The 24,335-nt window shown below is 46.7% G+C and overlaps 3 protein-coding genes across 5 annotated transcripts in view; 1 reads left to right on the top strand and 2 right to left on the bottom strand.

Annotated features, from left to right (window-relative positions):
- Positions 1-9,412, bottom strand: part of VMP1 (vacuole membrane protein 1) — a 168,263-nt gene extending 158,851 nt beyond the window's left edge. The window contains exon 1 of the mRNA XM_081945481.1: positions 9,261-9,412. The gene's annotated coding sequence lies outside the window, so the exon portion shown is untranslated. The remainder of the gene's footprint in view (positions 1-9,260) is intronic.
- Positions 9,413-9,488: 76 nt separating this feature from the next.
- Positions 9,489-13,242, top strand: PTRH2 (peptidyl-tRNA hydrolase 2). 3 transcript variants are annotated; one of them, XM_081945510.1, is made up of 2 exons: positions 9,489-9,591; positions 12,147-13,040. In XM_081945510.1, exon 2 carries the CDS (start codon positions 12,154-12,156, stop codon positions 12,670-12,672), a length of 519 nt encoding a protein of 172 aa, XP_081801636.1. In that variant the 5' UTR covers positions 9,489-9,591; positions 12,147-12,153; the 3' UTR covers positions 12,673-13,040. The 3 variants fall into 3 exon arrangements, with proteins under 3 accessions (XP_081801636.1, XP_081801637.1, XP_081801638.1); XM_081945511.1 differs by lacking the exon at positions 9,489-9,591 and adding an exon at positions 9,796-9,929 and having other exon boundaries at positions 12,147-13,242; XM_081945512.1 differs by lacking the exon at positions 9,489-9,591 and adding an exon at positions 11,311-11,675 and having other exon boundaries at positions 12,147-13,242.
- A 5,372-nt stretch (positions 13,243-18,614) lies between these two features.
- Positions 18,615-24,335, bottom strand: part of CLTC (clathrin heavy chain) — a 112,666-nt gene continuing 106,945 nt past the window's right edge. Inside the window, exon 32 of the mRNA XM_081945372.1 lies at positions 18,615-20,376. Coding sequence (XP_081801498.1) covers positions 20,252-20,376 — 125 coding nt within the window. The 3' untranslated portion in view covers positions 18,615-20,251. The remainder of the gene's footprint in view (positions 20,377-24,335) is intronic.

Genomic DNA, 24,335 nt, shown 5'->3' with positions numbered 1-24,335 from the left:
TGCCTTGTGTGTCCAATCACACTTGGCCAATAAAGAATTCTATTCTATATCTGTTTTGCTAGGAATAATGGTAGCTTTGACCCAGTGGTGGGTTTCAAAATTTTTTAGAACCTACTCCGTAGGTGTGGCCTATTTTGTGGGCGTGGCTTAGCTGTCATGTGACCGGGTGGGAGTGACCAACTTGTAAATGTGGTGAAACTCATTTAACAATGCTCTTGCTTAGCAACCAAAATTTTGGGCTCAATTGTGATCATAAGTTCTCTTCCTTTTTCTTTCTTTCTTTTTCTTTCTTCCTTCCTTCCTTCCTTCTTCCTTTCTTCCTTGTGTCTCTCTCTCCCTCTTTCTTTCCTTCCTTCCTTCCTTCCTTTCTTGTGTCTCTCTCCCTCTTTCTTTCTTTCCTTCTTTTCTCTTCCTTTCTTCCTTCCTTCTTCTTTCTTTCTTGTGTCTCTCCCCCCCCTTTCTTTCTTCAATCCCTCTTGTGCCTCTCTCTCCCTCTTCCTTTCTTTCTTTGTTTCTTTCTTTCTTTCTTTCTTTCTTTCTTCCTTCCTTCTTTCTTTCTTGTCTCTCTCCCCCACTTATTTCCTCCCTCCCTTCCTTCCCTCCATCCTTCTTGTGTCTCTCTCTCCAACGTTCTTTCTTTCTCTTTCTATCTTTGTCTCTCTCTCTCCCTTCCTTCCTTTCTCTCTTATTCTTTCTTTCTCACTCCCCGCCCCCTCACACACACGTACCTTCCAGTTGGCGAAAATTTCTGTTTTGCCAGCTGGGAGGCTGGCAAAGAAGCCTCGTTTTCCCTGCCGCCCGTGGCACTTCACTTGCTGCAACTCGGACAATGGGGAGGTGGGAGTAGCGCTGTCCGGGTTTGAGGAACGGATGTTCCTTCTGCTCAGCTTACGCACTTGAAAAGACCCCGCGGTTCCACATCCAAGCTGATCCCTTCTTGGCCAAAAGGGTGCCTTTTCGGTCCCAGCTGGGCATCTGGAAGAGAGTGGCCGAAGTGGCTTCTCTCTCCTCCTCCTGCCAGCCGAAGGAAAAGCCCCGGGGAGACGGGCTCCGTGCGCTGCTCTGCTGGACTCCCGCAGCCAATCCGTCTTCTTTAGGGGTCAGCGGAGGATCGGCAGCCCGGCAGAGCAGCGGGCGGAGCCCGTCTCCCCGGGGCTTTTCCTTTGGCTGGCAGGAGGAGAGAGAAGCCGCTTCAGCAAACTTGTGTAAGATAAGACAGGCAGGCGGGTGGGCGCGTGACCGCACCTTCTACGTTTTCTCCGGCAGAGTCACGCGCCCACCCGCCTGCCTGTCTTATCTTACACAAGTTGGCCGAAGCGGCTTCTCTCTCCTCCTCGTCCTGCCAGCCGAAGGAAAAGCCCCGGGGAGACGGGCTCCGCGCGCTGCTCTGCCGGGCTGCCGATCCTCTGCTGACCCCTAAAGAAGAAGAATCGGCTGCGGCAGTCCGGCAGAGCAGCGCGCGGAGCCCATCTCCCCGGGGTTTTTCCTTCGGCTGGCAGGATGAGGAGGAGAGAGAAGCCGCTTCGGCCAACTTGTGTAAAATAAGACAGGCAGGCGGGTGGGTGCGTGACTCTGCCGGAGAAAACGTAGAAGGTGCGGAATCAGCTCTGCCTGGAGGCAAAAAGCTTGGACCTCCCCCCGCGCACCCGTCAGCCAAAACCTCCCGGGAGGCTTCGGCTGGTGGGCAAGCAAGGGTGGTGGTGGCTCCGAGCCTTCTCGCCTTCAGACAGAGCTGATTCTGCACCTTCTACGTTGTCCTGGGCAGAGTCATGCGCCCACCTGCTTGCCTGTCTTGTCTTACACAAGTTGGCCAGCTGAAGCCTCCCGCCTTTCCTGAGCAGCTGGCAGCTGCAAGAGGCACGAAGGGGAGGCAGGTGGGCTTTGCAACCCGAAGGCTGGCATTTCATCTCTGCAGCGTAAACCAGCTTGGGCGCGACTGGAGAAGTTTCCTCAGTGGAGAGGAAGACATTTCTGAGAAGAGAAACTTCTCCGGTCGCGCCCGAGCTGGTGGAGAGCAGGCAAGCGCCGTCCCATGACAGGGGCGGGGCAGGAAACTTACTTCCGGGTTCATTGGCCAACCAGATCGCGCGATCCGGTGCGATCCGGTAGAAACCCACCACTGCTTTGACCTGACCTATCCAGATGCATGTGGCAGAAGAAGTTTAGTTGAACAGTGCAATCTGATGCATGCTTTCTCCAAAATAAATCCTGCAAATGTCAATACAATACAATACAATAGCAGAGTTGGAAGGGACCTTGGAGGTCTTCCAGTCCAACCCCCTGCCTAGGCAGGAAACCGTTGACTGCCATCTAACTCTATCCAAGTGCTAACCATTAGTTGAAAAGATTCCAGTGTATAACCTTTTAGTAATAAGTTAATTTGAACCCTTCACCTGTGAGTCTGGTCTTTCGCTCCTGACATTAGCTAATTTCCAAGCGCACTACCATTATCAGCCGAGAGCTGAGGTGGCGCAGTGGTTAGAGATAATCTTTCAATTATCTGGCCTGGCTCAACCGTAAATTTTTCTTACTCCTCCTGACAGTTCTTTTAAATTTTTAAATTTAAATTGTGTTTTTACAATTGGGGTATTTTAATGGTGACTTTTAATTGTCCAATGTGATGTAATTTGTTACCTCCTCCGTGCATGTATGTCCTGTATATATGTATGTTTATGTGTTTGTATACATGTTTTATGTTTTATACACTCCATTGTACGCCGCCCGGAGTCCTGTCTGGAAAGGGAGCGGCTAATAAATTTAAATTTATTATTATTTATTATTATTATTTATAGAGTGCACTACTGCAGGATACTTCAGCTGATTGCTAGCTGCAGTTCGGCACTTCAAACCTCACTGGCTCAAGGTTGACTCAGCCTTCCATCCTTCCAAAGTGGGTAAAATCAGAAGCCAGATTGTTGGGGGAAAGAGGCTGACTCTGTAAACCGCTTAGAGGGCTGTAAAAGCACTGTGAAGCGGTATATAAGTCTAAGTGCTGTTGCTATTTCTGTCGGTCCTGCAGCCATCTTTACTTTTGGATCTTTGGCCTGCCACACTTTCCATTATTCTACTCTGCATTTTCTATGGTGGGAAAATGGGAGGGGGGAATTGTATGGCGTTAGATGATATGTAGCCATAACAAAATTCTTTCTAGAAAGTCAAGGTCATCCTTTGTCTTTGAACCTCTGCACCTGCCTGGAATTGGATGGGTGGAACTGCCAGTGGAAGATTGGACCATGTGATGGACTGGTGGGTGTGGGGGGCAAGATCTTGAACTTTCAACTGGGTGGGGAAAACCGGGAGGTTTTCAGATTCAGGTTTTCTCAAATGGCTCTCTTAATAAATTGGGACTTTGAGGAATCCTTTGCCTCGGACTCTGATTTACTTTTGGATGCTATTTGGAACCCTGACAATTTCAGGCAAACTCTCTGCCCACGGCTAGGAGTTCGATCCTGACCAGCTCACCAGCCTTCCATCTTTCCAAGGTCAGTAAAATGAGGAGCCATATTATAGGGGGCAACACGCTGACTCTGTAACCCGCTTAGAAAAGGCTGTAAAAGCACTTTGAAGCAGTCTATAAGTGCTATGGCTAGTGCTACCAGAATCTTTGCTGTTACTTTCAAGGGTATTATTAACATCCTCTTGTACATTTAAGTACTTTAAATGCTAAATGTTCCCGTAACAGCAGGATGAAAAAATTGTGTTGATGCATTGGCCAGATGTAAGGATGTTTGCCTGAAACTGCATTCTAGGACAAGGTTTAACAAATAACTACCAGTGGATTAATATATAACACTAAGCTATAAAGGAAGATAGACAAATTACAATTGAGTACATATTACTTCTGGTTCTGGACAGGGAGCACAGATCTTTTATAGGTAGACCTTGACTTACAACAGCTAGTTTAGTGGCCGTTCAAAGTTACAACAGAACTGAAAAAAAAGTGACTTATGATTGTTTTTCACACTTTACTACCGTTGCAGCATCTCTTGGTCACATGATGAGTTCTCTCTTTTTAATTGGCAAGCCCTTATATAAGACCATTTAACACTTAGGAGCAATTCTTGAAGAGCTGAAAATTAGGGCACGTTAGTGCACATGTCTCTTTATCCATCTGAGCCGATTTTGGCTATTTTAATGTCTTGGGTTGCAGGAGAAGGAATGGCAGAGAGGGGTGAAAAGAAGAACCACTCTAGAATCACTTAAGTAGCTGCAAATGAAATCAGTCCAACCCCCTCTTGACTGCCATTGACTGCCATCTAACTCTATCCAAGTGCTAACCACCAGTTGAAAAGATTCCAGTGTATAACCTTTTAGTAATAAGTCAGTAAATTTGATGACAGTTGCAGTGTCACATGATCCCCTTTTTGCAAGGGGTTCGGACAAGCAAAGCCAACAGGGAAGCCAGATTCACTTTTCACGTGTCGCTAACTTAACAACTGCAGCGACTCACTTAACAGCTGTGGCAAGAAAGATCATGGAGACTAAAACATATGAACAACGGTTGCAGGAACTGGGTATGTTTAGCTTAAAAGAAAGAAGGACTAGGGGAGACATGATAGCAGTCTTCCAATATCTCAGGGGTTGCCACAAAGAAGAGGGAGTCAAACTATTCTCCAAGGCACCTGAGGGTAGAACAAGAAGCAATGGGTGGAAACTAATCAAGGAGAGAAGCAACTTAGAACTGAGGAGAAACTTCCTGACAGTTAGAACAATTAATCAGTGGAAGAGAAGTTGCCTCCAGAAGTTGTGAATGCTCCAACACTGGAAGTCTTTAAGAAGATGTTGGATAGCTATTTGTCTGAAACGGTATAGGGTTTCCTCCCTAGGCAGGGGTTGGACTAGAAGACCTCCAAGGTCCCTTCCAACTCTACTATTGTATTGTATTACTGTATCATAAAATGGGGCAAAAGTCCCTTAAAGTCATCTTGCTTAGCAAACGAAAATTTGGGCTCAATTGTGGTCGTACGTCAAGGACTACCTGCAGTCCAGAGGTGTTATTCACTTAACCTTCCCTACCAAATTGCAAAGGTGAGTGTGCAGGCATGTGCTTTTGGTGAAAAAAAATGGCCTAAACGGGATGCTGTAGAGCCGGGGCGAGGCCACCCGCAATTTCTACTACTGGTTCGGGTGAACCGTTCCAAGTTGGTAGAATACCACCTCTGCTGTAGTCTTACCGATTCAGTGATGGAGTGGAGTGGGTAGGATCATTTCTTTTAGTTCTTAACAGCAGGAGGAGGATGAGGAGGATACTGTTATCCCCAGAACAATGAAATGGTTACCAAAGGCAGAGATGTAGAAAGGTAGTACAACTTTATAAAGCCTTAATAAGGCCATTCCTGGAATACTGCATCCAGTTTTGATCACATTACAAAAAAGATGTTGACTTTGGGGAAAAGTGCAAAGAAGAGCAACTAAGATGATTAAAAGCCTGGAGATTAAAACATATGAAGAATGGTGGCAGGATTTGGGTTTAGCTAGTCTAGAGAAAAGAAGGACTAGGGGTGACATGATAGCAGTCTTCCACTATTTGAGGGGGCACCAGAAAGAAGAGAAAGTTGGACCATAAGGAAGGCTGAGCGCCAAAGAATTGAAGCCTGTGGTGCTGGAGAAGACTCCTGCGAGTCCCTTGGACAGCAAGGTGATCCAATTGGTCAGTCCAAGAGGAGATCAACCCTGGCTGCTCTTTAGAAGGCCAGATCCTGAAGAGGAAACTCAAAGGCTTTGGCCACCTGATGAGAAAGAAAGACCACGTGGAGAAGACTCCTGCGAGTCCCTTGGACAGCAAGGTGATCCAACCGGTCAGTCCTAGAGGAGATCAACCCTGGCTGCTCTTTAGAAGGCCAGATCCTGAAGAGGAAACTCACATACTTTGGCCACCTAATGAGAAGGAAGAAAGACTCCCTGGAGAAGAGCCTCATGCTGGGAAAGATGGAGGGCAAAAGAAGAAGGGGATGGCTGGCTGGAGTCTTAAATGGACAGGAAGGCCTGGAGGAACGTTGTCAGACATGATTTTGCAACTAACAACAATACAAAGAAGAAGAAGGGGTTAACTTATTTTCCAACGCACCAGAAAGCAAAATAAGATACAATGGATGAAAATGAATTAAGAAGAGAAGCAATTTGGAATTAAGAAGAAACTTCCTAACAGTGAGGGCAATTAACCAGTGGAACAGCTTGCCACCAGAAATTGTGTGCGTTTCATCACTGGAGGTTTTTAAGAAGAGACTGGACAGTCACTTGACTGAAATAGTATAGGACAGTGGTTCTCAACCTTCCCAATGCCGCGACCCTTTAATACAGCTCCTCATGTTGTGGTGACCCCCCAATATATAAAATTGGTGTCTCGGTTCCTAAGACCATCGAAAAACACATATTTTTGATGGTCTTAGGCGACCCCTATGAAAGGGTCATTCGACCCCCAAAGGGGTCCCGACCCACAGGTTGAGAATCACTGGTATAGGATCTCCTGCTTGAGCAGGGGGCTGGACTAGAAGACCTCCAAGGTCCCTTCCAGCTCTACTCTGATACTCTTCTACTAAGCCACCTTAACTCTTAACCCATAAAAATTATCTTGTTCTTTAGCACAATGTATGAATCAGCAAGCAAGTTTATCTATGTCCAGTACAAGGGCTGAGCTAAATCTACCGCACAACTAAGCAGCAATCAAAATTCAGATTCTCTAAGTAGAATTTTTTTAAAAAAAGAAAGACCTTGATAAATAACAAATAAGCTCAGAAAGAAGTAATGGGTGAACTTTGTTTGACATGAAAATACATGCTCACACAGAACCTTTGACAACCTGGAATAAGACTTTGAACACTAGAGAGCAATTAAGTATTTTAAATGCCATAAACTTCCAGCAGTTGCAATATACTTCAAACTAGCAGAACCATCAGTGAGGATTTAGTGTGATTTACTGTGGTCCAAAAATAAGAACATGATCTCAAGTTTTCAAATATGTTTCTTAGTTCTTTTTTGACCCATTTCCCAAAGTTCCAAAAAGCGAGTTTTACAACTATGATCCTTCAGAATTCCAAAACTTGTTAGTACACAGAGAGGGGGAAAAAGATCCACCACTGAGAAGTGCACTGTCAAATCTTGCCTATCACAAATGATTAGGCGACTTCTGAAATTCTCATTTTAGCCCTCCCCTATCAAACGTACTTTGGATACAAACCCATCCCGAGCTTGCAATGCTCACCTATTTTTAGGAACATAGATTTCTTGGAAAGCAAGTTGCAAAATATCGATTTGGCTCAACCGCTGCTAAAAACGTAAGACACTAGAGGGAGTACAGTTAAAGGGAAGAACATGTTCTGGTGTGAAGATCCGGAAGGGAAGAAACTATCTCAGGGATGTCAAAGGAGGTTTGTGTTTGATAGGAGGGCAGCTCGACATCACGCCTGTCGGGGGTGCAAAAACTGGCTCCTGAGCTCCGTTTTTGGCTGCCACAACCTCCTGCAACCCTCTGTCAGTAAAAACGGAGCTCCGGAGCCTGTTTTCGCTGGCAGAAGTACTGCGGGCCAGTCCTTCATTGTTCCAGAGCAGCCCCGCGGACGAGATCTAAGTACCCCGCGGGCCAAATCCAGCCCCTGGACCTTGAGCTTGATACCCCTGCTCTATCTGAACTGAACCTTCAGTTTTTAAGGAAACAGAACACAGCTGCTTATCTTCTTCCTCTGAAACCTGTTTAAACTCATTTCCTAGGAGCTGCCAACACTAAAGTAGGGAAATGAAATTAAAACGGGACATATTTTGTTAATTGGTGAAAGCCAAGAGCTTTCATTGAGACTGAAGCCTAGGGGTGGAGAATTAAATACAAGGTCACAGCGCTCACATCTTGGTACCGCGAAACTTGGTCCCAGAACCATCTGGTTTGCGCTATCAGGATTCCTGAGAGAGAGAAACGCATGCTAAGATTCCCCCCAAAAAAGGCAATCCCACCATTTAAAAATTCAACCCCCCCCCCCCCCAATATGCCTACAGAGATTCTGAATCATCCAGGTCATGGATGTCCCAAAGATGCATTTTCAAGAGGCAACTGGACTTTTTGTTTTTTCTTTGAAGACGTTTCACTTCTCCAGTTCTGACCAAATGGTGGAGGATGGAAGGATTTCTTTCCTATAATTATCCCAACCAAGGGTGGCTCTTCGTCCCTGACCACAGGGAATCTTCACAGACCTTCCTTCCCACTGGATCTGCTTCTTTTTACACCAACCAAGGAGCTCATTCCTAGTTCTGCCCTCATCCCGGCTTCCTGTCACATCGGGACACAGAAACCCCCCTCTCCCCATTTCCCTGCTGTCCCACTCGCCCTTCTCCATGTTTGAGCTCCATAACAAACTTAAAAGGGCTTTTTTTTCTTTTGAAAGCCACCAGGTTTGCCACAAAACAAGGAACGCTTTGCCTCCCGAAGTTGTGTGTAACTCCATCCCTGGGGGCTTTTTAAGAGACTGGACTGACATTCTCCTGATTGAGGAAGGGCATGGGCTAGATCAGGGGTCTCCAACCTTGGCAACTTTTAACCCTGGCGGACTTCAACGCCCAGCTGGCTGGGGAATTCTGGGAGTTGAAGTCCACCAGGCTTAAAAGTTGCCAAGGTTGGAGACCCCTTGCCCTATTTCACTGCAGAGCAACTAGTGAGACATATGGTGGTGATCCATTTTTTTGACATGTCCCATCATCTCATCGGAGCTCCGATAATCCAAGATCCGATGCGGGTGGATTTTGCTGTGGCTCTGCAGCGAACTAGAGCAAGGGTCTCCAACCTTGGCCACTTGAAGCCTGGCAGACTTCAACTCCCAGAATCTTCAAGGGTGTTGAAATCCGCCAGGCTTAAAGGTCGGAGACCACCGGACTAGATGACCTCCAAGGTCCCTTTCCAGGTGTTTTCTGAATCGGAACCCTGAATCTAGAGGCAGAGAGCAATTTGGGGCGGGGGGCGAGGCAAGGAGGGGGTCTGGACAGAGAGATAGCCAGTAGAGTAACGGGGAAGGTGGGGGGGGCAGCTTGGCCGGCTGCTGGGAGAGCCACGTGGAGGGGTTTCGGCTCCTCGCAGGCAGGCAGACAGAGAGGGGAGAGGACCCTCGCTCCGAAGCCCACCGCCCCCGGGATGAGGACCCTGCGGGTGGAAAGAGAAGCGGGGACGGTTTCACGGCTCTGCTCGTTCTGCTCTTGGGGGCGCCTTCGCGCCTTTACGACCCTCCTGGGGACCCGTAGCCGGGCCCGCTCTCCCCATACAGGCCCGGGCCGCGACTTACGTCAGTTCAGGGACGGACATACGCGCGGGGGTTCCTCAGCTGCGTCCGACCGCTTCGCCGCCGCTCCTGAGGTTACTGCTGCTGCTGCTGCTGCTGCTGCTGCTCCCGCGGCCGCCGCAAGCGGCTCCTCCTCCGGCTCGGCCTCCTGGACCAGGGCCAACCCGGAAGTGAGGGAAAGGCTGGGCGGTTTAGCCCCGCCCCATCCAAAGCGAGGCAGGTGCTGACGTCACTTCCGGCCTCGTTCGCCGGAAGCCGACCGCGCTTCCGGTTTTCTACCTGCTGAGGCGGATTTTCAACCGAGCCGGGAGGGGGAAAAAAAGAAGAAAAAAAAGTAAGAGGTCTTAAAACCCCCAGACTCCACATCCCTGATTTCTCCCCTTCATCCTAATCAGGGCCGCCCCAGCTCACTGTGGCAAGGGAGAATTGGTGTTGTGGGGGGGTGGGGTGGCGGGGGGGGGGGATCCGGCCACGAGCGGCGCGCGCCGCTCTGAGGGAAGGGGAAAGGCGATTGGTCGGCCTTGTCGCTCGCGCGCCCCGCCCACCGCGGGGGTCGGCGTTCGGATTCGGCACGCGCCGCGCGGCGATTGGCTGGGCCGTTTGTGACGTCAGGGGGAGCGTGACGTCGGCTTGGGCGTCGGAGAGGCGACGAGGAACCGAAGGAGGAAGAAGGTGGGCCGGGGGAAAAATGATGCGGTGGGGGGGCAAGTACAGAGGAGTGGGACGACCTGCCGCTTTAAATGCAAAAAAAGGGGCTCTTTTGCATTTAATAATACAAATAATAGAGTTGGAAGGGACCTTGGAGGTCTTCTAGTCTAACCCCCTGCTCAAGCAGAGAGCCTATACCAGCGTTTCTCAACTATGGCCATTTGAAGGTGGGAAGTCCCAGAATTCTGGGAGTTGAAGTCCATCCGCCTTCAGGCGGCCATGGTTGAGAAATAATGCCCTATATATCATTTCAATCAAATGGAATGGTGCGTTGGCCTAGAGCTGGAGGTCTCTCCTCACAATCAGGAAGCCTAGTGAGTTCGATCCTAGGTAGAGGCAGATATTTCTCTCTCTGGCCACCATCAGAATATATCTGTGGAACAAAACTCCGCATCGGTGACAGGAATGGCATCCGGCCAGTAAACAGCTTCAGTTGCCCATACTGCATCACACAAGGTATTATGGGGATTGTGACATGATGATATCATTTCAATCTCCTGTCCCTTCTTAAAAGCCCACAGGGGAAACTAGGATGGGATTCAGTGGGGAGCAGCGATGTGGGGAAGCCCCACTTCCCTTACAGCCACCAAGGCTAAAGTGGTGACTTGGAGCCAGTCCCAGCCCTCCTCCCTACCAGGATGCCCGCTAGGAAGGGAAAAAAGTCTGGTGTGTGCTTAGGTATAAGAACGAAGGAAACCAAAGTACAGGTGGTCCTCAACGTACGACCACAATGGAGCCCTAAGTTTATGTGGCTAAGTGAGACATTTGTTCAGTGGGTTTTGCCCCGTTTTACGGTTTTCCTCGCTCCGTTTGTTAAGCGAATCACTGCAGTTCTTAAAGTAGTAACACGGTTGTTAAGTGAAGCTGGTTTCCCAGTTGACTTTGCCTGTCATCGCAAAAGGCGAAGGCAAAAGATGGATCGCAAACGGCAAACCGCAGGACTGCAACCGTCTTAAATGTGAATCAGTTGTCAAGTGACTGAATGTAAATCACCTGACTATGGGGCTGCTGCAACAGTCAGAAGTGTGAAAAAGGGTCATGTCCCATGAACACCATGATAACAGTGTTCTAATATCTCAGGGGAGATACCCTAAAGAAGAGGGAGTCAGGCTATTCTCCAAGGCACCCGAGGGTAGGACAAGAAGCAATGGGTGGAAACTAATCAAGGAGAGAAGCAACTTAGAACTGAGGAGAAATTTCCTGACAGTTAGAACAATTAATCAGTGGAACAACTTGCCTACAGAAGTTGTGAATGCCCTTTTTCAGTAGTGTTGTAACTTCAAGTGGTCACTAAACAAACAGTTTTAGTGGAGGACTATGTGTACAATTGCAATCTGTCATTTAGAATGACTGAATTAGAAAAATACTGATAGAGAATATTTTTAGTTCCGGGTTAAAATGAAAAAAATCAAAGGCCCTTCAGAATTAAGTACTCTTCAACCCTTTAGTAGCATTAATGAAATGTAATGTTTTAACCAAAGACATTCCAGGGAATTTAGAATATTTGTAAATATTTTGTGACTGTCCTGTGGGCATCATTTTAATGCTGAATTCCAATATGTAGCCATCTGCATTTTCAAGATAGTTCAGCCAAACAAGCATATCAACATTGCATGTTCTATTAGTATTCTTGAAGTTAAATGAATGAACAGGAAGTCCTCAACTTACAACCACAATTGAGCCCAAAATCTATGTCACTAAGCGAGACAGGTAAGTGAATTTTGCTCCATTTTACCACCTTTCTTGTCACGGTTGTTAAGTGAATCACTGCAGCTGTTATGTCAGAAATGGTGTAGGGTCTCTGGCTTGGGCGGGGGGATGGACTAGGTGACCCACAAGGTCCCTTCCAACTCCGTTAAACGTTAGTAACATGGTTATTAAGTGAATCAGCCTTCCCCATTGACTTTTGCTTGTTCGAAGATTGTAAACGGTGATCTAATGACCTCAGGACACTGCAACCCTCATGAGTCAGTTGCCAAACTTGAATTTTGATCACCTGACCTTGGGGATGCTGCAACAGTCGTAAATGTGAAAAATGCTTGTAAGTCACTTTTTTCCAGTGGCTGTTGTAATTTCAAATGTTCACTAAGTGAACGGTTCTAAGTTGAAGACTAGTGGAATCTCCAAGCACAAAATAGGTTTGTGATCATGAAATCTTAAGCTTTCCTCCTTGTTCTCCAGATGCGTGATGGATTACCTGGCTAGGCCTGGGGTTTTTGGCTTAATTGCTGGTGTCACCTGTGGAATATGCTTGGGCTGGAGCATACGAGCTCGGCTTTTCCGGCCAGCCAAATCCAGATTGACTATGATGGCCAACGAGCTGGGCAACGAAGCCAGTATGATGGGTGAGTCCGGAGAATTCAAGATGGTGATCGTAGTCCGGAATGACCTGAAGATGGGCAAAGGCAAAGTAGCGGCCCAATGCGCCCACGCCGCCGTTTCGGCCTATAAGCAAGCCCACCACCGAAATCCGGAATTTCTGAAGCAGTGGGAATATTGTGGACAGCCCAAGGTAGTCCTCAAGGCGCCCGACGAGGAGACTCTCGTTCAGCTCTTAAACGAGGCCAAAGGGCTCGGCTTGACCGTGAGCTTAATCCAGGATGCTGGCCGCACGCAAATAGCTCCAGGTTCCCGGACTGTCTTGGGCATTGGACCCGGACCAGCTGAGATTATAGATAAAGTTTCTGGTCACTTGAAACTCTACTGAATGTGAAGTTCACAGCGTAAAGAGGGTGAATGAATATAAAGCACAAACAAGAGAACAAGCCTTCTCCCTCCCTAGTCCCTTCCTCAAACAGTAATTATCATATGCAATCCCGGATTATTTTGTTTTGTTAACACACACACGCACACATACAATATCCCTCATCTCTTCATCTAGGCTCCACCTCCGTATAACCGGTTAAACAGCTCTGTGTTTGTGCAAATACAAAAGCAGTTTACACTCTTCTCCTACTTTGGATTTCTCTGAAACTCTTGAATTGTGCCTTTTGGAAATCAAGGAGGAGAAAATGCTCAGTAAGAAAGGGAAGGCATCCCTACAAAAGTTTCCAAATAAATGAATTACATGGACAGGAATGACACGTTTGCATCAGTGGTGGGATTCAGAAATTTTTAGTACCGGTTCTGTGGGCATGGCTTGGTGGGCATGGCAGAACAATATTTAGTATCTCAATTTTTTTCCCCGCTCCAGGGGAAGGTTACTGCAAAATCCCCATTTCCTCTGGATCAGCTGGGACTCGAGAGGCAGAGAATAGATGGGGGCAGGGCCAGTCAGAGGTGATGTTTACCAGTTCTCTGAAATACTCAAAATTTCCGCTACCTGCTGAATACCACCTCTGGTTTACATCCTTTAATGTTTTCAGTGTCTTCTAGGCAAACTTTTAAAGATGGCCTTGAAAAACTGCAGCACCCAGCAAAGCCGTTGATTTAAATGTAATTGATTGTTAGGCATTCGGGGATGCTACAGCTAATCCTCAACCTAATGACCACAATTGAAACTGACATTTTTGTTGTTAAGCAAAAGAGTTGTTAATTTTGCCCCATTTTACGACCTTTCTTGCCACAGTTTAAGTGAGTCACTGCAGTTAAGTTAGTAACCCGGTTGTTAAGGAATCTCATCCCCATAGCTTGTCAGAAGGTCGCCGAATGGGACCACGTAACCCCGGGACGCTGCAACCGTCGTAAATATGAATCAGTTGACCCAAGTGAACTTTGATCACATGACCATGGGGAATGCTGCAAAAGTTTGAAAAATGGTCATACGTCACTTTTCAGTGCCATTGTAATTTTGAACAGTCACTAAATGAGCTGTTGTAAGTCAAGGACTACTGGTATTGGTTTAACAAACAATCTGGTTACTAGATTAATCTTATTTGGTGGGGTTTGGGCAATACATTAAATCATGACGTAACCACACCGACAGTTTGCAGAACACACTTAAGCCATCAATTTAGAAGTATCGAAATGTTCACACTACGAAAAAAATGAGCAAGTTTGTGACTTGACCTGGTATAAGTGTGCTGTGCAAATGCAGTTTGTGTGTCACAAGCGCTCACAGCCATGTCGGTTAGCCACCAGCCCACATTTACATCCATTTGCAGCGATCCAGAGTTACATGATCACGTTTCACTGTGGTTTTGCCCAAACCCGGCACTTACTCATCTTTTGGCACGGATGGCCTAGCGTTGGTTCATTTAATAACCGCAGCGCTTACTTAATGACCGCTGCAAAAAACGTTGTACATTGGAGTTGGTTACCTAGGTAACCCAATTTTAAGATCAACACAAATGACAACTGTGATGGGAAGGCTCCATTATGTTGGTAAGCCGAGGACTACCTGTACTCTAGGGCAGGGGTCTCCAACCTTGGCAACTCCTCAGCCAGCTGGGGAATTCTGAGAGTTGGAAGTCCACAAGTCTTAAAGTTGCCAAGGTTGGAGACCCCTGCTCTAGGGGTACTCCTGTTTTCCTGTCTAAAAAAGGAAGGGCGGTGCCCGCAACTACGCAAATGGCTAATTCCTCACAACCTGCATCCAATTTGGAAGCAGCTGCACCACCTGACAGATGATCGCAGTCACATTATCTCAAGAATGCCAAATGTTCCCCCAAGCCACAAAGCTTTGAAGATCCTGACATGTGGCTTCCGAAGTCCATGTAACATTTGTGGTAGGGATGCATCCTGCAATCTGGCCACTGTTTAGGGACATTCATTATTACATTGGTACCTTGGTGATCAACTGCTTTGACTCTCATTAAATTTGGTACTCAATTTGGCACTTGGACGAGAAAATTCTTTCCTGGTACCCAAAGCACAAGCTAGAACTGGCTGCTGTCAGCTGACGAGATTCACTCCATTACGGAAAAAATGCGTTTGGTGCTCATCCTTTTTGGTACTCGTTGCGCCTCCTGGGACCAATTAACAATGACATACCACTGTACAGATAGTCCTCAATTTACAATACAATAGCAGAGTTGGAAGGGACCTTGGAGGTCTTCTAGTCCAACCCCCTGCCTAGGCAGGAAACCCTATACTGTTCCAGACAAATGGCTATCCAAGATCATCTTAAAGACTCCCAGTGTTGGGGCATTCACAACTTCTGGAGGCAACTTCTCTTCCATTGATTGTTCTGTCAGGAATTTATGTCCACAATTGAGCCCAACGTTTCGGTTGCCAAGTGAAACATTTGTTAAGTGAGTTTTGTCCCATTTTATGACTCTTGCCACGGTTGTTAAGTGAACCCTTGCAGTTGATAAATTAGTAACAGGGTCCTTAGGTGAAACTGGCTTACCTATCGACTTGGCTTGTCAAAGGTTGCAAAAAGGGATTGCATGACCTCTGGACACTGCAACCGTCATAAATATGAGTCGGTTGCCGAGCATCTGAATTTTGATCACGTGACCACGGGGCTGCTGCAATGGTCTTGTGAAAAAAACGGTATTAGCTCACTTATTTCATTGACGTAACTTTGAATGGCCACTCAAATGAACTACTTTTATTAGACTTTTATCCTGCATTTAACACACACAATACTTCCTATTTTCCTCCCAACAATCCTGTGAGATGGATTAGGCCAGGGGTGTCCAAACTTGGGAACTTTAAGACTTGTGGACTTCAACTCCCAGAATTCCCCAGCCAGCCATGTTGGCTGGGGAATTCTGGGAGTTGAAGTCCACAAGTCTTAAAAGTTCCCAAGTTTGGACACCCCTGGATTAGGCTGAAAGTGTGCGCGATCCAAGTCACCTAACTCGCTGTCAGGAGGCTAGCCGATTCTGGCTTTTTACATCTTAACACAAACTACAATTCACAGTCTCCTGGTTGTTAGCCCAAAGTCGCCCAGCTGGCTTTCAGGGGGCACGACGGGCCTTGAACTAACCGTCTCCCGTTTTCTAGCCTGGTGCCTTAACCACTACTGGCTGTCACTGACTCGTTGGCCGAGTGTAAATTCTGCAAAAGGATTTGGGTTGCTCCGAGAAAGAGTAATCCTCAACTTCCCAAGTATCTTGAGAATGCAGCCTGGTTTTGCTCATGGGGGAATAAGGCCAGACCAGATTCAAAACACAAGCGGTTGCTCCATTGGCAACTGCATCAGCTTGAAATATTTACGCCAGAAAGCAACTGATGCAATAGACTGCAACCCAAGTGGTGTGATGCGGTAGTACGTTGGGAAGTTCCGTGACCACCAGCTTTTCTGAAAAGGTGTAGGGAAACAGCACACAGACACACACACACACAGCCCTCTGCTGCTTTCTTCCCACCTAGTAACGTATCACATAATTGCTCGAGAAATGTCTCCAGGAATGAGGCATCTTTTATCTTCAAGGCTTCTAAAGCTGCCCCTTTCCAGGTGGTGTCGAGATGTTAACTCTGTGCTCAAGCCGGCCTTGTAAATGCTGGGAAAATGTGGTTCTGTGCCATCTAGAGAGGAATGGCTTCCTCGTTTGTGTAAACGGAATAGTCTTGAAAGCAAGGAAACATCTCTCCTCCTGCACAGCTGAAGGGGGGGGGGAAATGGACAGTGCATCTACCAGACGTCCAACATATATAGGCATCTCTACCTTCATGTTTCTGAAGGAGGAATGACCTTGAGGAACAGGAGAAAAAGGCAGTGGTGGGACTTGAATAACTTAACTATCAGTTCTCTGGCTGGGTAGGCGTGGCCGACTGGTCATGTGACTGGGTGGGTGACAGCAATCATCACACCCAGCCCCACCTCCTGGCCATTCGCCTCAAAGGCAGAAGTAGGATTCAGCCGGTTGGGGCTAATCCCACCACTGGTTGGCCTCGCTCATTTTTCAGCCTGTTTTTTGGGCCATTTTCAGGCCAATTTTGGCTCCAAAACCGGACGTTTTTTGGACTGCTTCCATGCCATTGTTTGGGCTGTATTTGGCCTGAAAAATGGCCCAGAAAACAGGCCGAAAAACAAGTAGCGGCGGGGCCAGCCAGTGGTGGGATTTGCCAGATCATGGGACTGCGCGGAATCTTAGCTACCAGTTCGTGTGAACCGGTGCGAACCGGCCGCAGCCCACCTCTGCTCATAGGTATGTAACTGATACATGTAACTATGCCAGGGGTGTCCAAACTTGAGAACTTTAAGACTTGTGGACTTCAACTCCCAGAATTCCCCAGCCAGCATGGCTGGCTGGGGAATTCTGGGAATTGAAGTCCACAAGTCTTAAAGTTCTCAAGTTTGGACACCCCTGAACTATGCTAACCGACAGCAACGTTAGAAAGCAGGAAGATGAGAAGCTGGAGAAGGACCACGGCCTGAAGGACAAACTCAAGAGGATGTGAAAAGTCAAGCTGCTTGGGAGAGGGGCTCCAGCGGATCCCAGGAATGACATTGGGGCTCTCCATCCGGAGAAGTGTAGTGTTAGGAGAAGCTAAAATCTAGCGCAGAACCCTCAAACCCCCAGACTTCTGGTAGACGACTCTAAAGGAAGTCATAGGCCAGTCATAGGGATGATGTGGTGTGTGTGTGTGTGAGAAACTCCCCTTTTTTTTCAATCCTGTAATCCTTTAGTTCAAGGCAGACTGGATGGAGCTGAGCATTTACTGGTTAGATGCCCTTCAAGAGTTCACAGTTCTCCTTGCGCCTTAGGAGAGAAATTATCTGCAGCTATTTAGGATTGAGTTCTCAACCTTCTGAGCGGGAGACCGGCGTCTTCACCACTAAGCCACCATACCATTCTGCGTACATGCGTGTGTTTGTGTGTGCGTACATGTCTAAAAATAAAAACCCGGAACAGAACTTGAGAAAGTGTCTCCGACAAGACTTTCTAATTTTCACAATGGTTTTTTTTTTTTTAAAAGGGGGTGAGGGGTGAGGGGAAGAGGGATCACATTCAAACTTTCAATATTTTGTTACCATAGCCTTCTAGTAAAAGTAATACCGACCTGTGTGACGTTGGTTTCCTAATCTGCCTTACCCTGAAGGATAGTTTCTGATGAGGTGGCAACAGATAACCCAATAGATTCTTTTGAATGAGTTCGCTGAAGGATGTGGCTGTTTTCACCTTTCCCTTTGAGAGGCAGCTATCAATCCTCCCTCCTTCAAACGCTTTACTCAGAGCTGCTGAGCTCTACTGCCTTCAAAGGGTTTAGCCATGCAGGCCTCTCCTGCAAGTAACCCAATGCTTTCCCCGCCCTGTAGCCGACCAAAATTGCTAGGAAGTGCCTGAATTAATTCCAAATACTCCTAACTACAAGTTGTCCTCGACCTTTGATCAGAAATGGAACCAGAATTTCCATTGCTAAACGTGGTTAAGTAGTTCGCACCTTTTACCTTTTTTTTTTTTAAACCGTACTTCAGGAAATCATTTTACCCGTTAGCCGTTAAGCGAATCTGGCTTCCGCCATTGATTTTGCTTGTCGGGATTTCCCACGACTCCGACTTTGATCACGTGACTCTAGGGATGCTGCAAAGTTTGCCGGTGCGAGGATCACTCTTGCGCCACCTTTTTCAGTGCTGTTGTAACTTTGGTTGTTAAGCGTTACGTTTGTAAGTTGAGGACTACCCGTCTATGCAACAGACCCCCCCCCACCTCTTTTTCAATCTCATACCTGTTGGGTCCGCGTGAAATCTGGAGTTCTCGTTACACCCCCGGGAGGCCATTTGCGTTGATTAAACAGGACACTAATTCAAGCCAGTGTTGGAACATTTAAGTCAATTTTTATTTTGAAGCTAAATATATTAAGGCAACTTAACATACCTATAACATGATCTTTTGTCAGATTTAAAACTGGAAACACTCAAAACTACAACCCTAAAGATTTTTTTTTTTTGTTTCGTTTTTGTTTTCTTACTTGGGAAGAAGAATGCCTTCAAGCGGCTCAGGGCCAGCCGAGGGCTCGAAAAAGTGCCATCATTTTTTTTTTCCTCGTTTTATAGCTCCAAGCATTTCCCGTTCATCTCAAGGAATCTCCATCAGTGCAAGTCACCTGTCCAAGATCCACTCCACAGTCAGAATTTGGGAAAGAATTTTGCTGGTTCCTGCTTTTGGACCTGAAGAACGCTGCCGAACTTTTCTATATATATATATCTATATATATAGTTTGTTTGTTTTGCTGTTTTGAGGCCAAGCGCATACATTATAAAGGAGTTTGAAGAGATACATACTGAAAAACTACTATAGAGGATATCCACAGTCCAGTCATTTATTATCTTTTCTTTTTTCCAATTTGAGTCAATTTTTGTTTTTCAATTGCACAAGCAAAACCGAACAGCGACTGGGGTTTCCCAACGCCCCTTTCATCTCTCTCTCTCTCTCTTTCTCTCTCTGTCTCTCTTCTGTACACTCGGGGGGAGAGGGGGAAGTGATTTGGGAATACCACAATATCCAACGTACACAAACTGGAGGGCGAGGTTAGTCAGAAACACGCAAGATTGGATGTATGGTTCCCCCCCCCCGCCACCTCCTGCGCCTTGTTCCTCAAGTGGAATATAAAATGGTCCCCACAATTTTTTTTTTTAAAAAAAAAGCGCACTAGCACAACGGAAGGATCGGTTGGGATGAGACACGGAGTGAGCAAAACACTGGCGTTTTCTGTACATCTAAACTGGAAACCTGCATAGGTTTAAATGGAGCCTCTGCTAGGTGGGTCGTTGTTGCTTTAAATTCAGGACAGGTTATCGGTCTGTTATCTGCGAGCTTCTTTTTCCCCCCCCTCTCTCTCTCTTGTTTTAAATGTTAGTGATTTCAAGAGCCAAGCCACCCTAATTTTTATCTTGTAGTGTTTCAAACCCACCAACTCAACAAATCTTTCCTTTCACAACTCCTACCCCCTTTTTCCCCCCTTTCAGAATATGCCTTTTTTTGGAAAACGTGCTTTTTGGAGGAGGGGGGGAGAAATGGGCCACACTTACGAACTGCTCACGCACCCTGGATCGAAAGAGACCTGGGACGCTTTTCCAAGAGTGCAAATGGGAAGAGAGAGTCACAAAAGAACGGGGGAGGGGAGCAAGGGGGGGGGAGTTGTTCACATCAGAAGCAATCTTGCAAAAAAAAGGGGGGTGGGAGGGTGGGTGGGGAGAAGCCTGCTGGAACATTTAAAAGTATTCCCACCAGAGGGGTGGGTGGGGTGGAAGATGTGGAATGTGAAGAAAGGAGGAGGTGGTGTTTAGGTGAGGGGGGGGAAGGAAGGAAGGAAGGAGAGAGGAAGAACAAACAGAAAAACACAGTCCTTCATAAAATAAATGTTACGAGGACATGAGGTTTTGATTTTTTTCCCTGTGGAGTCGGGCGCGAGAGGGACAGTGGAGGTTCCACAAAAGGATGCTGCCTTCCTTACATGCTGTATCCAAACCCGGGTTGGGATTGCCCATACGGAGGTGCGGTGTAGCCGTAACCGAAAGGTGCTTGAGGAGGGACTGCCACGCTGGGGCCAGCCGTCAACATGAGCTGGGGCTGACCTAAGGAAGGAAGGGAAAGAAAATGGAGCAAGGGGTTAAAAGGCTGTGTTTTTTTAGACGAATTTCGACAGCCTGAGTTTTGAGGGACACCCCCCGCCCTGCAGAAAAAAAACACCCGGGCTCAAGGGGCCAGGAGTGGAAATGGGGTCACGCCACACATTACAATACAATACAATACAATACAATACAATACAATACAATACAATACAATAATACAATACAATACAATACAATACAATAGTAGAGTTGGAAGGGACCTTGGAGGTCTTCTAGTCCAACCCCCTGCCTAGTGGACATTAAATGGAAGCCCTGCAGTCTCCAGTGTTGGTCTGGAGGGCGCAAAGCAACAACAACCCTGTGAATGTGTTGCTCGACTCTCCCATCACTTCAGCTTTTAAAGGGGGGGGGGGAGTCTGACCTTGGCAACTTTAATAGTCATAGCATTTAGAGTTATCATATTTTTCGGAATATAAGATGCACCTTTTTCCCCTCAAAAAAGAGGCTGAAATTCTGGGTGCGTCTTATACACTGAATACAGCATGTTTTGCCTCCCGAAACTCTGCCCCCTTTGCAAAAATGGCCGTGCAGAGCCTTTAGGAGGCTTCCAGAGTGCTCCTGGGGGCTGGGGAGGGCAGAAATGAGTGAAAAATGGACCATTTTTTTCTCAATCCCCACCCCCCAGGAGCACTCTACAAGCCTCCTAAAAGCTATTCATGCCTTTTGGGGAGGGGGGGGAACAGGCCCATTTTCACGAAAAATGGGCCGTTTTTGGCAGGTCTGCAGAGTGTAAAAACTATTTTTTAAAATTTGCCTCTTCAAAATCTTAGTGCGTCTTATACTCCGAAAAATACGGTATACACACCGCTTCACAGTGCTTTTACATTCCTCCCTAAGCGGTTTACAGAGTCAGCCTATGGCCCCCCAACAATCTGGGTCCTCATTTTACCCACCTCAAAGCATGGAAGGCTGAGTCAACCTTGAGCCTGGTGGGATTTGAATTGTCAAAGTGCAGGCAGCCGGCAGGCAGCAGAAGTAGCCTGCAGTACTGCAACTCTGACCCTTGCGGCTCGTTTAAGACTTGTGGATTTCAACAACCATTCTGGCTGGGGAATTCTGGGAGTTGAAGTCCACAAGTCTCAAACTTGTCAAGGTTGGGCACCCCTGCTTTAAAAAAGCAAGAGGGGGAGGCATTTTAAACAGCCTGGCAAGATTAACACGCTGTGGTCATTATGTGGGACCTTTTGTGCTCTCTGAGCTTGGTTGTTTCCTTGCAGATGTCTCATTACCCAACGAGCTACCCTGTTTCCCCAAAAATAAGAGCTCCCCGGATAAGCCCCATCGGGTTTTTGAGTGCATGCGCTAAAATAAGAGCTCCCACGAAAATAAGCCCTCCCTGAAAATATTTAAACATGTGCACAGCTGGTCCCCGCTATTTCCGAGGGGGGGGGACATGATCCACATGCACCTGCCATCCACGCAGAATGACCTTACGGAGGCCGCTCCTGCAAAGCCTAGCTCCTGTGCCCCTTCTCTTAGTGGCGGCTGCAAAAAGACGCCCAGGCCCAGCGATGCTAGGGCTTCCAAGAGACAGAACTTCCGGCCCTCTCTGGATCAGCTGATGTGAATGAGCAGAATTCACAGTAAATTAATAAAAGGGCTTTTTGTTGGGACCAGGAGTTTGCTTCATTCTCTTGGGAAGCCTCAGTCAGAACACTTAAGTACCTGAGAAGCTGGTGGTAAACCAGCTCTCCTGCTGACTGACAAGGGGCTCAACCAATTCCCTGGCTATTTTTGTACCAGCTCGGCCAACAATCTTAGTAGCTGTGAAATGGGATGAATGTCTTTGTTCATTGCAAGAGTTCTTTTCTTCTTGGTGATTCCCTGATTAGGCTACTATATACTGTTAGCTTGTTTCACTTGGTGATTCCTTCATTGCATTCAATGGTACAATGCTGTATTAAATTTACTTTGAAGAACTAAAGATAATGTACCAAGAGATATATGGATATTAATGTTTGTTACATACTTCCTATTGTTTTCTTTTATCTCGTGCCTTTAATTTATTGGTAAGAGCCCTGGTGGCGCAGTGGTTAGAATACAGTACTGCCAGCTAACTTACTACTCATTCCAGGAGTTCAATCCTGACCGGCTCAAAGGTTGACTCAGGCTCCCATCCTTCCGAGGTGAGTAATATGAGGAGCCAGATTGTTGGGGACAAGAGGCTGACTCTGTAAACCGCTTAGAGAGGGCTGGAAAAGCACTGTGAAGTGGTATATAAATCTTGTGCTATTGCTATTGTTTGTTACTTCTTGTCCTTCCTCTATGTTCTGCCCAATATTCTTCACCTCAAAAAAGGAATAAGGTGGTCGTTATGTACAGTCCTGGGCAAAAGTTGTAGGCAGGTGTGAAAAAAATGCTGTAAACAAAGAACGGTAAATAATATAAATAATGATTGTTTATTTTTGTCAATTTCCAAAATGCAAAGTGAGCAAACAAAAGAAAAAATCTAAATCAAATCAATATTTGGTGTGACCACCCTTTGCCTTCAAAACAGCAGCAATTCTACACTTGCACACAGTTTTTGAAGGAACTCGACTGGTAGGTTGTTCCAAACATCTTGAGAGAGCTAACCACAGACCTTCTGTGGATGTAGGCTTTCTCACATCCTTCTGTCTCTTCATGTAATCCCAGACACACTCGAGGATGTTGAGATCAGGGCTCTGTGGGGGCCATGCCATCACTTCCAGTACTTCTTGTTCTTCTTGATGCTGAAGATAGTTCTTAATGACTTGGGTCATTTGGGTCAATCATACGCCTCCCTGATGGTATTGCATGATGGCGAAGTATCTGCCTGTACTTCTCAGCGTTGAGAACACCATTAATCCTGACCAAATCTCCAACACCATTTGCAGAAATGCAACCCCAAACGTTCAAGGAACCTCCACCTTACTTCACTGTTGCCTGCAGACACTCATTGTACCGCTCTCCAGCCCTTCGACGAACAAACTGCTTTCTGCTACAGCCAAATATTTCAAATTTTGACTCATCAGTCCAGAGCACCTGCTGCCATTTTTCTGCACCCCAGTTCTTATGTTTTCGTGCATACTTTAGTCGCTTGGCCTTGTTCCCACGTCAGAGGTATGGCTTTTTGGCTGCAACTCTTCCATGAAGACCACCTCTGGCCAGACTTCTCCGAACAGTAGATGGGTGTACCTGGGTCCCACTGGTTTCTGCCAGTTCTGAGCTGATGGCACTGCTGGACATCTTCCGATTTCGAAGGGTAATAAGCTTCATGCGTCTTTCCTTTGCTGCACTAAGTTTCCTTGGCCGACCACTACGATCCTCAACGTTGTCCCTTTCTTTGTGCTTCTTCAAAAGAGCTTGAACAGCACATCTTGAAACCCCAAGTCTGCTTTGAAATCTTTGTCTGGGAGAGACCTTTGTGATGCCTTATAACTACCTTGTGTCTTGTTGCTGTGCCCAATCTTGCCATGACATTAAACTGTCTTTCACAACCTCACCTTGGTAGCAGAGTTTGGCTGTTCCTCACCTAGTTTTAAGCCTCCTACACAGCTGTTTCTGTTTCAGTTCATGACTGGGTTTCAACCTACCTGTGACACTGATACTCATTAGAACCTGTTTGGTATAATTGGTTGATCGTACACCTGACTATAATCCTGCAAAATCCCTGACTTTGTGCAAGTGTACCTAGGAGAATGGATGCTGGTTTGAAGGCAAAGGGTGGTCACACCAAATATTGATTTGATTTAGAGTTTACGTTTGTTCGCTCACTTTGCATTTCAAAAATTGACAAAAATAAACAATCATGATTTATATGTCTGAAAGCATTCTTTGTTTACAGCATTTTTTCACGCCTGCCTACAACTTTTGCATAGTACTGTATATTGCAAGCTAAGCAGGGGTGAGGTGCTCCAGGTTTGCCCGGGTTTGGGTGATCC

The sequence above is a fragment of the Natrix helvetica genome (genome assembly GCF_964273705.1).
Source record: "Natrix helvetica genome assembly, chromosome: 2".
Taxonomy (NCBI): domain Eukaryota; kingdom Metazoa; phylum Chordata; class Lepidosauria; order Squamata; family Natricidae; genus Natrix; species Natrix helvetica.
The sequence above is the reverse complement of the archived record's forward strand: the minus strand, read 5'-3'. Positions and strand labels throughout refer to the sequence as shown.

What these genes read in the sequence shown, in the direction of transcription:
- PTRH2 (XM_081945511.1), top strand. Translation starts at nt 12,154, where the DNA reads ATGGATTACCTGGCTAGGCCTGGGGTTTTTGGCTTAATTGCTGGTGTC.